This window comes from Cannabis sativa, chromosome X (genome assembly GCF_029168945.1).
Source record: "Cannabis sativa cultivar Pink pepper isolate KNU-18-1 chromosome X, ASM2916894v1, whole genome shotgun sequence".
In the NCBI taxonomy this organism is placed as follows: Eukaryota; Viridiplantae; Streptophyta; class Magnoliopsida; order Rosales; family Cannabaceae; genus Cannabis; species Cannabis sativa.
In genome coordinates this window covers 80,850,701-80,864,805 of record NC_083610.1, presented here as the reverse complement: position 1 = coordinate 80,864,805, position 14,105 = coordinate 80,850,701, and the positions used below count along the sequence as shown (strand labels likewise).

At 33.7% G+C, this 14,105-nt stretch overlaps 1 protein-coding gene and 1 non-coding gene across 2 annotated transcripts; both read left to right on the top strand.

Moving 5' to 3' along the window:
* The first annotated feature begins 3,421 nt into the window (after positions 1-3,421).
* Positions 3,422-3,528, top strand: LOC115703370 (small nucleolar RNA R71). Its single transcript, XR_004009141.2, has one exon. It is a non-coding gene; the product is annotated as a small nucleolar RNA R71 (small nucleolar RNA).
* Positions 3,529-11,923: 8,395 nt separating this feature from the next.
* Positions 11,924-13,011, top strand: LOC115703125 (ethylene-responsive transcription factor ERF003). The gene is made up of 2 exons (XM_030630624.2): positions 11,924-12,119; positions 12,223-13,011. Exons 1-2 carry the CDS (start codon positions 12,037-12,039, stop codon positions 12,761-12,763), a joined length of 624 nt encoding a protein of 207 aa, XP_030486484.2. The 5' UTR covers positions 11,924-12,036; the 3' UTR covers positions 12,764-13,011.
* The last annotated feature ends 1,094 nt before the right edge of the window (positions 13,012-14,105 follow it).

Below are 14,105 nucleotides of genomic sequence, written 5' to 3'. Positions count from 1 at the left end.
GCCGCTCTCAGCTGTATTTTAGGGTTTCTGATCGCTCTCCTGGACTTCCAATCGCAGTTTTCTATTTATAACTGAAATTTAGGGTTCGATGGACGAAAATGCCCCTGGTCCGTACGGGATCTCGCCGCGGCCAAGCTTCCTCTCGCCGCGGCGAGATAATTGAAAATAAGGGTGCTCTCTGTAACTCTTAAATGGCCGCGGCGAGCCTCTTCATCGCCGCGGCGACTGAAGCCTTGTAAAACTTCGAGATCTAGCCGCGGCCAAGTTGTGTTTAGCCGCGGCCAGATATGCACAATTACTCAAAAATTGTGTTTTCTTCGGCTCAGCACGTCTTTTAACGAATTTCTGCACCCGAGACCTCTTTTATTCCAAAGAACCTGAAAACATAGAAAACAAGCGTAATTCCGTCCCAACACAGCTAAAAACGCACATAAATTGGATCCAAAACATAGGCTAAAAATAGCCTAACAAACTCCCCCAAACTGACTCTTTACTCGTCCCCGTGTAAACTAAGACTAAACTAAAAACAAACTGACAATGATAGCTAAACTTTCCAACAATTTAATTGTTACCACCACCTGCACAACTTCAATCCATCAATAACCAGAATTTCAACTTGCCAACTCTAAGAACTAAGTTGAATGTGCAATTTACAAGTAAGTAATTCATACAAACATAAAGCATCGCAATTGCCATCAATATCACAACTGTTCTAACTTTCCAACATCCCACTAACACATGATCAATAAGTTTGAATGTCATACCTCTCTCCACTAATGTTGACAAATTTCTATTTGGAATCAATAGGTCTTTTTCGGTTAACATCACATGGCTTAGGTACATGGGTAGGTGAGAAGTCATTTAGGCTATACTATACCATAAGCACTATTAACCAAGCAAGCCTAGACATTGATTTTGCTTTCTTTCCATATATCCCAAAAACAGAAATAAGAGATTGCAATTTTTCTTATGTGTGTACCTCATAATTTTCTTAACTTTTTTTTTTTTTCTTCAAGAAGACATTTTTTTTTCTTTTTCTCTTTCTTCTTTTTCATAGGCACCACACACAATATTATTCTTTTTTTTTCAATCTCTCATTCCTACACTTTATTTTTCCACTTACAGCACTTATTCCCCCCAAACTTGCTTCAAGGCTCATGGCATAATAAGGTATGTTCAGGGTGAAAAGAGTTTAAGATACAAATTCAGCTCAGTTAAGTGGTGAAAAATTTTTAAAACAGGCTAAGGCTCAACTTTGGGTATACTATGGTAAATATTTCTAGGTAGGCTTGAAAGGCTCAATCGTTCCAAAGAAAACTTGCCTAAATCACTTTCCAAACAAAAAATATCAAGGATTTCGCTTCAAGAGAGTATGTCATACAAATTCTATTCCATGTTCAATCAATCATTCCACAAACCAAATAGAACAGAGGTGATATGTGAGAATAGCAAATGTTTTAAATCTACATGAATCACTTCCTAGCACACATCCATCTTAATTCAAACAGTTGCAAGTCAAGCACACAGTTATGTTTTAATCCATTGCACAAGTGATTAACAACAATTCAATCAATCTTTCAATTTAGCTATCACGCAAGACTAAAAAAAAAAAACTAAAACAAACTAAACTAGAACAAATAAACGCGAAAAAAATTAAGTTTCTCCCCCCAAACTAAAATGCACATTGTCCCCAATGTGTGAAAATAAACCAGGGTGAGAGAAACTTACCTGAGCCCCTTAGAAGGGATCAAGTCCACCCTTTGCATTCAAAAGAGCCCTCGCACTAAATGAAGAAAATTTACCACCAATAGTGTTGATTTCAGAGTTTTGCACAAGAGTAAGCTCACCTTCAGAACTACCACACATCAATCTTTTCCAACGACGCTGAATCGTTCGAAGTCGCTCTTTAGGCTTTGCTTTCTTCTTATCAGTTTTAACAAAAGAACCCTTCACCACCTCAATCTTGCAACAGGTAGGAATGTCAGTTGGGGCAAAAACATTAAAATTGACCTCTTCATCTTGGACTCGCAACTTTAACTCCCCCTTTTGAACATCTATTAATGCTCGACCCGTGGCCAAGAATGGTCTTCCCAAAATAATGGGAATAGTTGAATCTTCCTCCATATCAAGAATTAAGAAATCAGCAGGGAAGATAAACTTACCAACCTTCACCAGTACATCTTCAATTATGCCACGAGGATGAGTTAGAGAACGATCCGCTAGTTGTAGAGTCACTGTTGTGGGTTTTGCTTTTCCCAATCCTAGCCTTTTGAAGACAGACAACGGCATTAGATTAATGCTTGCTCCCAGATCACATAGAGCTTTAGTTTCCACTGAACCCCCTATAGAGCATGGAATATTGAAACTACCCGGATCTTTAAGCTTGGGCGGTAGTTTCTTTTGCAAAATGGCGCTACACTCCTCAGTTAATGCCACTGTTTCATAGTCCTCCATTTTTCTCTTCTTAGACAATATCTCCTTCATGAACTTCACATAACGGGGCATTTTTTCCAAGGCTTCAGCAAAAGGAATGTTGATGTGTAGTCTTTTGAAAACCTCTAGAAATTTTGTAAGCGCTTGTCTAGATTGGTCTTTCGGAGTCTCTGAGGATAAGGTATCTTCACATGATGATCAATACTGATTGGTGGAGACTGTTGTGGTGGTGCAGGGCTATCAGTAGTTTTCTTTTCTATTGATGTTGGAGTTGGTGCTGATTGATCTTTAACTTCTTCATTGAATGGTTGTACCACGTCAGGCCCATCATAATTCTTTCCACTCCTCAAGGAAATTGCTTTACATTGCTCTTTTCCTTTTGCCTCACTAGTGCTAGCTGAATTTCCTTGAGCTTGGTTTGCCACTTGAGTAGCCAATTGTTCCATTTGAGTTTCTAGAGTTTTAATAGAGGCTCTAGTTTCCATCATGAATTGGAGCAATAAATCAGCTTGGATATTGGAGCCACTAGGACTTTGTTGTTGGTTTTGTTGAAATTTGATTTCTCTGCTGGTAGAACCCCTGTTGGTTGTGCCCATAATTATTATTTTGGGAGTAGTTCCCAATGGCTTTTGCTTGATCCATTGGCAAATTATCCACATCTGCCTGACACTATGAAAAGTGATGGTTGCCTCCACATATCTCACAAATAACTTGGGCTTGTTTAGCTTGCCCTGCAATCAGCTTTGTCAAGGCCTCAACTTGAGCTGTCAATTTTGTGATGGCATCAACCTCTAGCACACCAGCTACTTTCTTAGTTTGACTCCTTTCAGTCGGCCACTGCTGATTATTTAGAGCCATCTCCTCCAATAGATCGTAAGCCTCATTAGCACTCTTTCTCATAAAAGCTCCACCAGCTGCTGCATCTATCAGAGTTCTAGTGTTACCAACCAACCCGTTGTAGAAATTGTGAACCAGCATCCACTTCTCTATGCCATGATGAGGGCACTTTCTGATCAGATCTTTAAACCTCTCCCAAGCCTCATGGAGAGATTCATTATCTTGTTGGCAGAAATTATTGATTTCTCCTCTCAGCTTTGCAGACTTGGCTGGAGGAAAAAACTTTGACAAGAATTTTGTTGCCAGATCATTCCATGTAGCAATAGAATTAGGTGGCAAGGAATTCAACCAACTCTTGGCTCGTTCTCTGAGCGAGAATGGAAACAATCTCAGTCGAATGGCATCATCGCTAACTCCATTAACCTTAAAAGTTTCACAAAGTTCCATGAAGTTAGAGAGATGCAGATTAGGATCTTCAGAAGGGAGGCCACCAAGCGGGCGAAGACTGCACCATTTGAAGGATGGCAGGCTTAATCTCGAAATTATTTGCATCCACTGCCGGTGGCCTGATACATGACTGCACTCCCGTCAGAGTAGGGAGAATGTAATCTCTCAAGCTACGGCCATTAGCTTGATCTTCCACGGCACCTCCATTATTACCGTTATTACCCCCATTGTTTCCAGCATTATTGTTCACATTGGCAGCCATGATTTACGATGTTTCGGCGATTCTTTGAAACTCTTTCTTGCCTCTTGTTCTTTCGATTCCTCCTGCAAGTTTTCTCGATTTCAGGATCAACTGGTAATATGACTGTTTGTCCTTGACGGCGCATGCACTTAGGATTCCTGAAATAAATCAAGAAAATATTGCAAGAAAAAGGTTAGAAAAGTCAGCAAGAGAAAAATATACCAAAGTAGAAGTTAGTATAATTTTATGTAATATTAATCTTTAACAATTCCCCGGCAACGGCGCCAAAAACTTGTTGCTATAATTTTAAACACTACGCAAGTATACGCAATCAAGTAGTAAATCTCACACAGGTGAGGTCGATCCCACATGGAATTGGATTAAGTACCACTAAATTATACTTATGATTCTATTCAGTAAATCGGAAGCAATTATGATTTAAAAAACAGTAAAATATGAAAGAAATTCAGAAAACTTAATAACGCAATTTAAAGTTGAGCAAGATGAGATAATAGGGAGGAGAATCCTGTTGTTGTTTACCCAAATCGTTAATGATTAATTACTATCCTATTCTTGGAGTGAATGACAGATTATGAAATAACCTAGCTCCTTTCAGATCTTCTAGATTCTAAATCACATGTTATCTAATTAATTCCTTAATTAAACTAACATGTAATCAGCATTAAGTAATAATCTACTCGTCACATAAGTCATGCAAATACTTTCGTTTCACATAGAACATCGATTATCTTAATTTTAGCATTCTCAATTCTCACTTTTCAGATTTCGAATTGAGATCATAGCGCATGCACAAGGTGATCAATCTTAAACATGAAATTAAACACAAATTAAGATAATTTCACAAACAAGAATTGAGGAATGGTAATTAAACATTAACTAGGCAAAACATTAAACAACAATCATCATCCTCCCTAAATGGGAAATTTAGTTCAGAAACAAATCCATAACCATTCCTATAGCAATATTCAACATAAATAAATTAAAGAAGAATAAAGAAAAGAACTGTTGGTGGATGAATTATGGATCTTCATTTCAATCTCTGTGCTCTTCCTGCCGCTCTCAGCTGTATTTTAGGGTTTCTGATCGCTCTCCTGGACTTCCAATCGCAGTTTTCTATTTATAACTGAAATTTAGGGTTCGATGGACGAAAATGCCCCTGGTCCGTACGGGATCTCGCCGCGGCCAAGCTTCCTCTCGCCGCGGCGAGATAATTGAAAATAAGGGTGCTCTCTGTAACTCTTAAATGGCCGCGGCGAGCCTCTTCATCGCGCGCGCGGCCGAAGCCTTGTAAAACTTCGAGATCTAGCCGCGGCCAAGTTGTGTTTAGCCGCGGCCAGATATGCACAATTACTCAAAAATTGTGTTTTCTTCGGCTCAGCACGTCTTTTAACGAATTTCTGCACCCGAGACCTCTTTTATTCCAAAGAACCTGAAAACATAGAAAACAAGCGTAATTTCGTCCCAACACAGCTAAAAACGCACATAAATTGGATCCAAAACATAGGCTAAAAATAGCCTAACAATGCTCCAATTGTAAAATAGGCTCTCTTCAACTGTAACATTCCATTAACTAATAAAACTTTCTCTAATATTTATGCTGCATGTTGTCTTGGTAAATCACACAAGTTACAATTTCCCAACTCTACCACCACTTATCACACACCACTTGAGTTACTTAGACTTATGGGGCCCTTCCCCAATGAACTAATCTAATGGTTGTAGATACTATACGAGCTTTGTTAATGCATACTCTAGATATACCTATTTGTACCTTCTTAGAACAAAGGATGAGGCATTACCAACATTCACCAAATTCAAAAGTCAGATTGAGTTGCAGCTAGGATACAAAATCAAAGTTCTCCAATTTGATTGGGAAGGTGAATTCAGATTATTTACCAATATCTTGGAGAGGTGACATTGTTCACAAACTTGCATGTCCCCATACACTTGAACAAAATGGAACTATGAGAGAAAACACAGACACATAGTAGAGACATGTCTAACTCTATTAGCTCATGCATTCATGCCATTAAAATTTTGGGATGAAGCCTATAACTACCCATTTAATCAATAGGATGCCTACTCCTATTTTAAATGATTCTACCCCACTTTAGGTGCTTTTTCACACTAGACCAGATTACAGTCAACTAAAAAGTTTTTGGTTGCTTATGCTACCCAAATTTGAGGCCCTACAACAAACACAAACTCCAATACAAGTCAACTCCTTGTGTGTTTCTTGGTTACAGTATGTCTCACAAAGGCTTTTAGTATCTTTCTAAAGATAAACGGATGTACATCTCCAGAGATGTTGTCTTTGATGAAATTGATTTTTCTTATGCTATTGCTGCAACATAACAATCTCTAAACTTATCTTCCAACATCTCTCAAACATCTGCTCTTCCCACTTTGTCAACTGTGTTTCCTGTTCTACCAACACTTTTCAACATGGCATTCCTCATGTCTCTCAAAATCCAACTCCCTCCCCACCCAACTCTCCATCATAAATTCCCACTCCAACTCCTACTATCAACTCACTTACACAAAACACTATTGTACCTACTACTACTCTTATAGAAATTCCTATTCAATATGAAATTGGAACCACTACTCCCATGCCAATTACCAATGTTTCCAATGCTCATATACTTGTTGCCCCTAACAAATTACATGTAGACAATGTTGTAAATACAACACCACTAGCATTTGTTCATCCAATGACAACAAGACTTAAAGCTGGCATAAGAAAACCAAAAGTTTTGCTAGCTGCTTATGGTCCAAAGTCTGTCAAAATAACTCTTCAAGAGCCACATTGGTTCACTACTATGGACACAGAGTTAAAGCCCTTAAAAGAAACAAAACATGGGTTCTGGTCAAGCCTCCACCAGACAGAACACCTATAGGATGCAAGTGGGTGTTCAAGGAAAAGTTCAATGCTGATGGCAATCAAAAATGCTACAAAGCCAGGCTTGTAGCGAAAGAATTCCATCAACAAGAAGGGTTTGATTATTCAAAGACTTTTAGTCCTGTTGTTAATCCTATCACTATCAGAGTTGTGCTAACAGTTGCTGTCATAAAGAATTGGATAATTAGACAGCTTGATGTTAATAATACCTTCTTATATAGGGAGTTTCAAGAAGATATATACATGCACTAACCACTATATTTGATTGATTAACTATCCCATTCATGTTTGCAAGCTTACTAAGGCCATATATGGTCAAGCAAGCTCCTCGAGCTTGGTTTGACAAGCTGTCTTCTATCCTACAACATGGTTTTCACTTTTTCAAAGTAGATCAATCTTTGTTTATCAAAGTTACATACACTAGTTGCATCTATATTTTAGTCTATGTAGATGACATTTTAGTTATGGGCAGTAATGATGAGTTGGTGGATCAACTAATCAAAGAACTCAACATCACTTTTGCTCTTAAATACCTTAGTTTGGTTGATTATTTTTTAGGCATCCAAGTCACCAGAAGTTTAGATGGCATTCTGTTATCCCAAATAACTCAAAAATGCAAAATATTAACTCAGAACACACCAATGAATAGTGGTCTCAAACTTTCAAACTATGGTAGTGAACCAGTCAAGGATGCAACCTTGTACAGATCCATAGTAGGTGCTCTTCAATATGCTACAATAACTAGGTCTGAACTCTCCTTCTCTGTCAACAAAGTATGTCAATATACTCCTCTGCAAGCACACTAGACATCAATAAAACGAATACTCAGGTATATTGCTGGCACTTTGGACTATGGTCTGCACTTAAAACCAACACCTGATTACTCTTTAGAAGCCTTTTGTGATGCTGATTGAGCCTCAGATCCAGATGACAGGAGATCCACCTCAGGGTACTGCACTTACTTTGGAGGCAATTTTGTGGCTTGAAAGTCTCAAAAATAGGTCACCATCAGCAGGTCTTCCACTGAAGTAGAATTTAGAAGTCTAGCTAATGTTGTGGCTGAGATCTCATGGCTTTGTCTTTACTAGCAAAACTTCAAATTCCTCAAACAGTTATGCCTTCCATATGGTGTGACAACTAGAGCACTGTCCTTCTTGATGCCAATCTAGTGCTAGATGCTCGCATAAAGTACATTGAAATTAATTTGTACTTTGTTTGAGACAAGGTGCTACAACATCAAATACATGTGAAACATGTCCTTGCCTTTGCTCAACTTGCTGAATGCCTCACCAAGTATGTTTCTAGTTCTCGATTTGCTAAAGTTTGAGACAAACTGTGTGTAGTTTCAAAAGCTACACTTAGTTTGAAGGGAACTGTCAAGAATACTAACAGTTAGTTATCCTGTGTTAGTTAAGTGTTAGTTTACTATTAGAGAGTTAGTTATGGCATTGTTATTAGTAGCTTGTTTGTATATATATATATATATAGCCTGTTGTAATAAACACTTAATCAATACAATTGTTCTTGCAAGCACTAGTTTTCTCTATTTCTCTCCCTTTGTCTTTCCTGTTCTTGTTCATTACAAACATTAATATATATTTACAATATATATATATATGAATTATTTTTCAGTATTACCCATATATATTGCTTTGAGAGAGAGAACAAATTTATGAGTAGTACACCACTATGTGTTAATGTTATAATTAATAATTAGCAAAAATATATATATATAAAAAAGTGATTATTATAAATGAAGCTGGTGATGAAGTTAATCAATTGTTAAATTTGGTCATAAGTAGCATTGGATATGGATGTTCTCGTAGTCTATAATTATAATTATGGCAATTTGAGAACAAATATATAATATTTGAATAATTAAGAAGAATCGAATAGTCATTGGAAACTTGTATGTCAAAATTTGTAGAAATGATAGATGAATAAGGTTTTGTAATAATTGATTGATTGATGATGATGATGATGATATGAGGGTACGTACGTACGTATAACAAATATATATTATTACAAGGAAGATCAGATGAGCTGGGGTCTTTGAATTGAATTGATTAATTACTTGGTAAGAGCATCAAAATCAAATCAAGTTCGATGTATAGCGTTGGGTCGTAGAAAGAGAGAGTACATATAGAAATTCAAAGAACCATTAATTTTCTGATCATATTAATTATAAATATGCATGTGCAAAGGTAAGTAAGGTGTCTGTAACTTGCAAAATTAGTCAAAAATACCAGCTATATATATTGATGATCATATCTACTCTCTATCTGTCTATATAGGGAGACCAAGTTTTTAGAGATTTATACAGTATATGGAAGTATTTCTACTACATACACTATATACAAAATGAGAAATAAAAATATAATAATTCTAACACTTTGCAATAATATATATTAATATTTTAACAAGGCCAGAGAAGAAGAGTAGTTTTTACAAATTAATTACTAATGTATATATTGAAAAATAATATATAATTTTTATTATAATTCTTGATTACTAACACAACTTTTTATGTTAAATTTTAATTACTAGATAATATGATTTTTTTTTATGTAATTATGTAAAATAAAACAATGAAAATTTATATATAATTGCCACTTTTATATCTAAATAAATATACCATGTATTTTAAAATATTGTGTACTTATTAATTAGAGTGTATAATTAGGTAATTAATATCACAGCGATTATATATTTACATCTAAATGCGCTCTTATAAATAACTTTTATGGAGTTCAATATACAATTAAACATGTTTTGTTCAAAATATAATTCAGTCCTGGCTCCCCTTGGCTTCGTCCCTAATTATAAAACGTCTTTGTTATGATTTTAACATAATATTATTAAATAAAGATGAAGAAGAAGAGAAAATAATTAAATTGATTTGGCTATATATATATTTTTCATGACAAAAATCTATCTAATCTTTGCGTGGTTATAATGTAATAAATTAGTAATATTGTATATAATTATTCTTATTAGTCACACGTATGTAGAAGTTGAGGTAGGAAACATGGGAATATGGCTAAAATATATAGGACGATCAAAGAAAACTGCTTTGCCTTCGATGTCTAAATTACATATATAAATTATATATTTCCCAAATGTTTTTGATTAACTTTATAACAGCCCCCATTGGCATGAGCACATCATGTATATATCTTTCACAAAATCAATTAAATATTAAAAACATACCAAAACTATCCCATTTCAGGCCATGACTCTTCACTAGCTCCAAACATTTTAATATAAAAAATAAAGTTCAACAAAAAAAGAAAAAAAAAACCGCATGGAAGTGATCACATTTGTAAAAATTTATTTATATATATATATATATATATATATATATATATATATAAGAACACATGTGCCTTGTTGCGCACCTAGCCATGGTTTTCATTTTAAATTACTATTAGTTTTGTAGGTTTGCTAAATTCATGACTGCGAGTGTTTATGACCCCAAAAGATTAAACATTAAAAAATAATAATAATAATAATAATAATAACAGAGTGATCAAGTTGTTATCTATTGAATATTGATGTCGATCGTAATAGTGAAGTAGATTTTTTTTTTATATAAAAGAAATAAGAAAATAAAGAAAAAATTAAATGATTTGGATTGTTAGGGGTAATTATTGTGGTCCAAGTATGTGTAATAAGTATTGACTCAAACTCAATCATATTGATTCATTGATACTAATAGAATCCAGTTAATAAAGTTTTTTTTTTACCATATGGATAATTATGAAATATTGATAAATATATATACCAATGTACCATAATTATTAATTCTTTATAATCCACGGACCATAAAATATGTTTTGGAACGTGGAACTGAAATTCAAAGATTCCTTAAACAAATTATGCTTACAATAATCAACTTAATTTCAAAAAACTGCAAAAGAAAAATAAATAAAAAAATAAGATAAATTATACACTAACTTCTTTTGTTTCATTTTTAAAAATATGAAACTACATTAAGTTTGATTGTCGTTATCTGCAACCTTTAGACCAAAACTCACATGAAGAATCTATTTTGGACAATGACCTTAGATTTTGCTGAAGAATAAATGGTTTATGCATAAATCAACATGTTAACCTAATTTATATTGTTTGTTTTGTCCTTAATAAGCTAAATTGTATTTTCTAGTCTAGTCTAGTATTTACATATAAATATATATATATATATATATTTATATATTCATGTGAACTGAATTTGGTCCATTTTGAAATTTTCATTTGACATATTTTAATTTTCAATGGTTTCTTTCTTTGTATTTTGTAATATAGCTATATATTAGCATAGCTAGCCAACTGGTTATTAATAGACAAAACAAAAGAGGAAAAAAAAAAGCATTGCATCTTACGTACCTAATACTATATGGATGAGTGAAATTTTATAATCAATTAGCGGTTTGTTATATTATTTATTAAAAAATATTGAACGGCATAGTATAAAATTACTATTAGTACAATTTAATCTCAAGTCTCACTTATTTTAATTTAATAAAAATTATAGAAAATAGCTAACTAATTATAATACGATATCTCATAGTGATACTTAGTACTTTAGTGTCGTATAAAAATACTTTATTTATTAAATCAAAATATGTGAAACTAATATTAAAAAATACCAATAAAGAATACTTAATAACATGAAAATATTTATGGTATTTTTTTAATAAATGCTTACTATTTGAGTAAAAAAATACAAAAAAGAATGTCTGACATTTTTTATATTTACGACTTGAGACTAGTTTAAATGATCATAAGAAAGTATTTGTGTGTTAAAAATGTAGCGTTCGAGTCTTAAATTATACATTTTTTAATATAAAAACACTTAAATACTATATTTTTAAATAAGGTTAAATGCAATAACAATATGTTAGCTATTGTATTGGTTAAGAGTTTCCTTGACAATTTAAAAGAAAACAGAAAACAGAAAGAAGAAGATTAGAGACTTAAAAATCTTAGTGGGTCCCACAATTACATAAATTGGTTGACAGGTTTGCAAACCCAACTACATAAACCCATCTTCACCCCCACAAACTTTCACTAACACCACTCTCTTTCTCTTTCTCTTACCTTTCCTTTTCTTCTTCAATCTCTCTCTCTCAAAACAAAACTAAAAATAACAACAATGGCCAGACCTCAACAGAGATACCGAGGCGTCCGACAAAGGCATTGGGGCTCTTGGGTATCGGAGATTCGTCACCCATTATTGTAAGTCGACTCAAGTTTCTAAAAAAAAACTCAAAGAAACGTTTCTTTTAATGTAATTAGAAAGAAAAAAAAAACGTTTCTAATTTTCGTTTCTGTTTTACAGGAAAACTCGAATTTGGCTTGGGACGTTCGAAACAGCAGAAGACGCCGCTCGAGCCTATGACGAAGCGGCTAGGCTCATGTGTGGACCGAGAGCTCGGACTAACTTCGCTTACAACCCAAATGCAACTCAGTCATCGGCTTCAAAGCTTCTCTCGGCGACTCTCACGGCTAAACTTCATAGATGTTATATGGCTTCTCTGCAAATGACCAAATCTTCATCTAATAATTCAATTCAACAAAACCCTTTAATAAAATCACCACAAAGCTCCAGTCTTTCTGCTACATCAACCACCACTAAGTCTTCGCCGGAGAAGAGACCGGTCCCGGCAGCGGTGACAGAGAGTGAGTTTGGGTCAAACTCTGAACTACATGTTAAGAAAGTCAAAGTCGAAGTTGATGAAAGCTATAATAACAATAATAATAATAATAACCAAATTCAGCAATCGTTTATGATTCTTGAAGAAGATGATCACATTGAGCAGATGATTCAGGAGCTTATTCATTATGGGTCAATTGAGCTGTGCCCAAATTCTGCTTACTAGCCATTTTTAGCTGATGATCATTACTATTATTATTATTATTATTAACTTAAAAACTAGTACTTTATATATTCTACTACTATATCTATACATATAGTAGTATTTTGACTCTATTTTTAGGAACAAAATTCTCTTCTTCTGATTCTGAGTAACCAAATTTTATAAATGTTGCTTCTTCTTTCTAGCTACTCTCTCTGTAAATCTCAATGTAATGTATTATAATCTTATTATTCTCTCTCTCTCTATATAAATATATATTTCTATGTCCTTACCTTAGTACAAGAAGAACAGAGGTTTTCATAATTTTACAGAACAAAACAGAATATTATTAATTCCAAAAAAAAAAAAAAATAGTAGGAAGTTTCAAATGAAAAATACGAAAATGACAAAATTTAATTTTATTTATTTTCACATACTCAATGCATTTTAGTCAAGGCACAAACGTCACTTGGGAGTGTCAGGTCATTGGCACCATTGTTTTTATTTTTTTTTTCTCTTGTCTTTTCTCTAATTTTCTTCTTTCAATATTTGTCAGTATAGAAGTGACTTTGCTTTTACATTAGGGTATCTAAATATATGACTTATTCACTTTTGTATACATTCTCTAGTGACTACCTGTTTATTGCTCACTTCTTCTTCTTTAGGAAAAAAATAATAAGAGTCATGAAAAAGTAACTTTTCTTTGTATTGGAACTCCTTTGTCAAGAACTATGACAGTTATGGTAACTTGATAATTATTATTATATTTTTTAAAGTGTGAATTCTTAAGAGCCAAGGTTGCATTATTGAGGATTATTTGGGTTAAGTTTATAAATCAGTTTAGTTTCCCATGTTCAGCTCTATCTAAAGAAACTGACTAAGAAAATTGAAGAAACAAAAAACCGAAAAAGAAAAACAGAGAAAATTAACTTTTGTTTGAAAATGTTGGGTTTGAAATGGTTTCTTTCTCGACTGATATTTCAACTCAGACAAAGCTTTTTTGTTTTGGGATAGAGAAATGCTACATGTCATCCTTCACCAGGTGTAATATTGGTATTAGTATAAGACATATATAAAATCTGTCAAACTCAATATTAAATTATATAATATATATATTAATATGTCATTTTTTTTGTAGAGTCCTAATATAATTTAATATTGGGTCACATGTAAAAGGAGCATTACTATAAGCCATACATAAAAGATTTGAAACCCAATATTAGTATATCATCTCTTTCTTTGTAGCATTTAATGTTTTACAAGAGGTTATCTCATAGTAGTACTAATAAATATAGCAATGTTATGCTATATAGCCTCATTTGTTTGATAATTAAAAAAAAAAAGTAGAAAAGAAATTAGACACTGA

What these genes read in the sequence shown, in the direction of transcription:
- LOC115703125 (XM_030630624.2), top strand. Translation starts at nt 12,037, where the DNA reads ATGGCCAGACCTCAACAGAGATACCGAGGCGTCCGACAAAGGCATTGG. An exon ending in GAGATTCGTCACCCATTATT is followed by an intron (nt 12,120 to 12,222) that starts GTAAGTCGACTC and finishes TCTGTTTTACAG; the next exon opens with GAAAACTCGAATTTGGCTTG.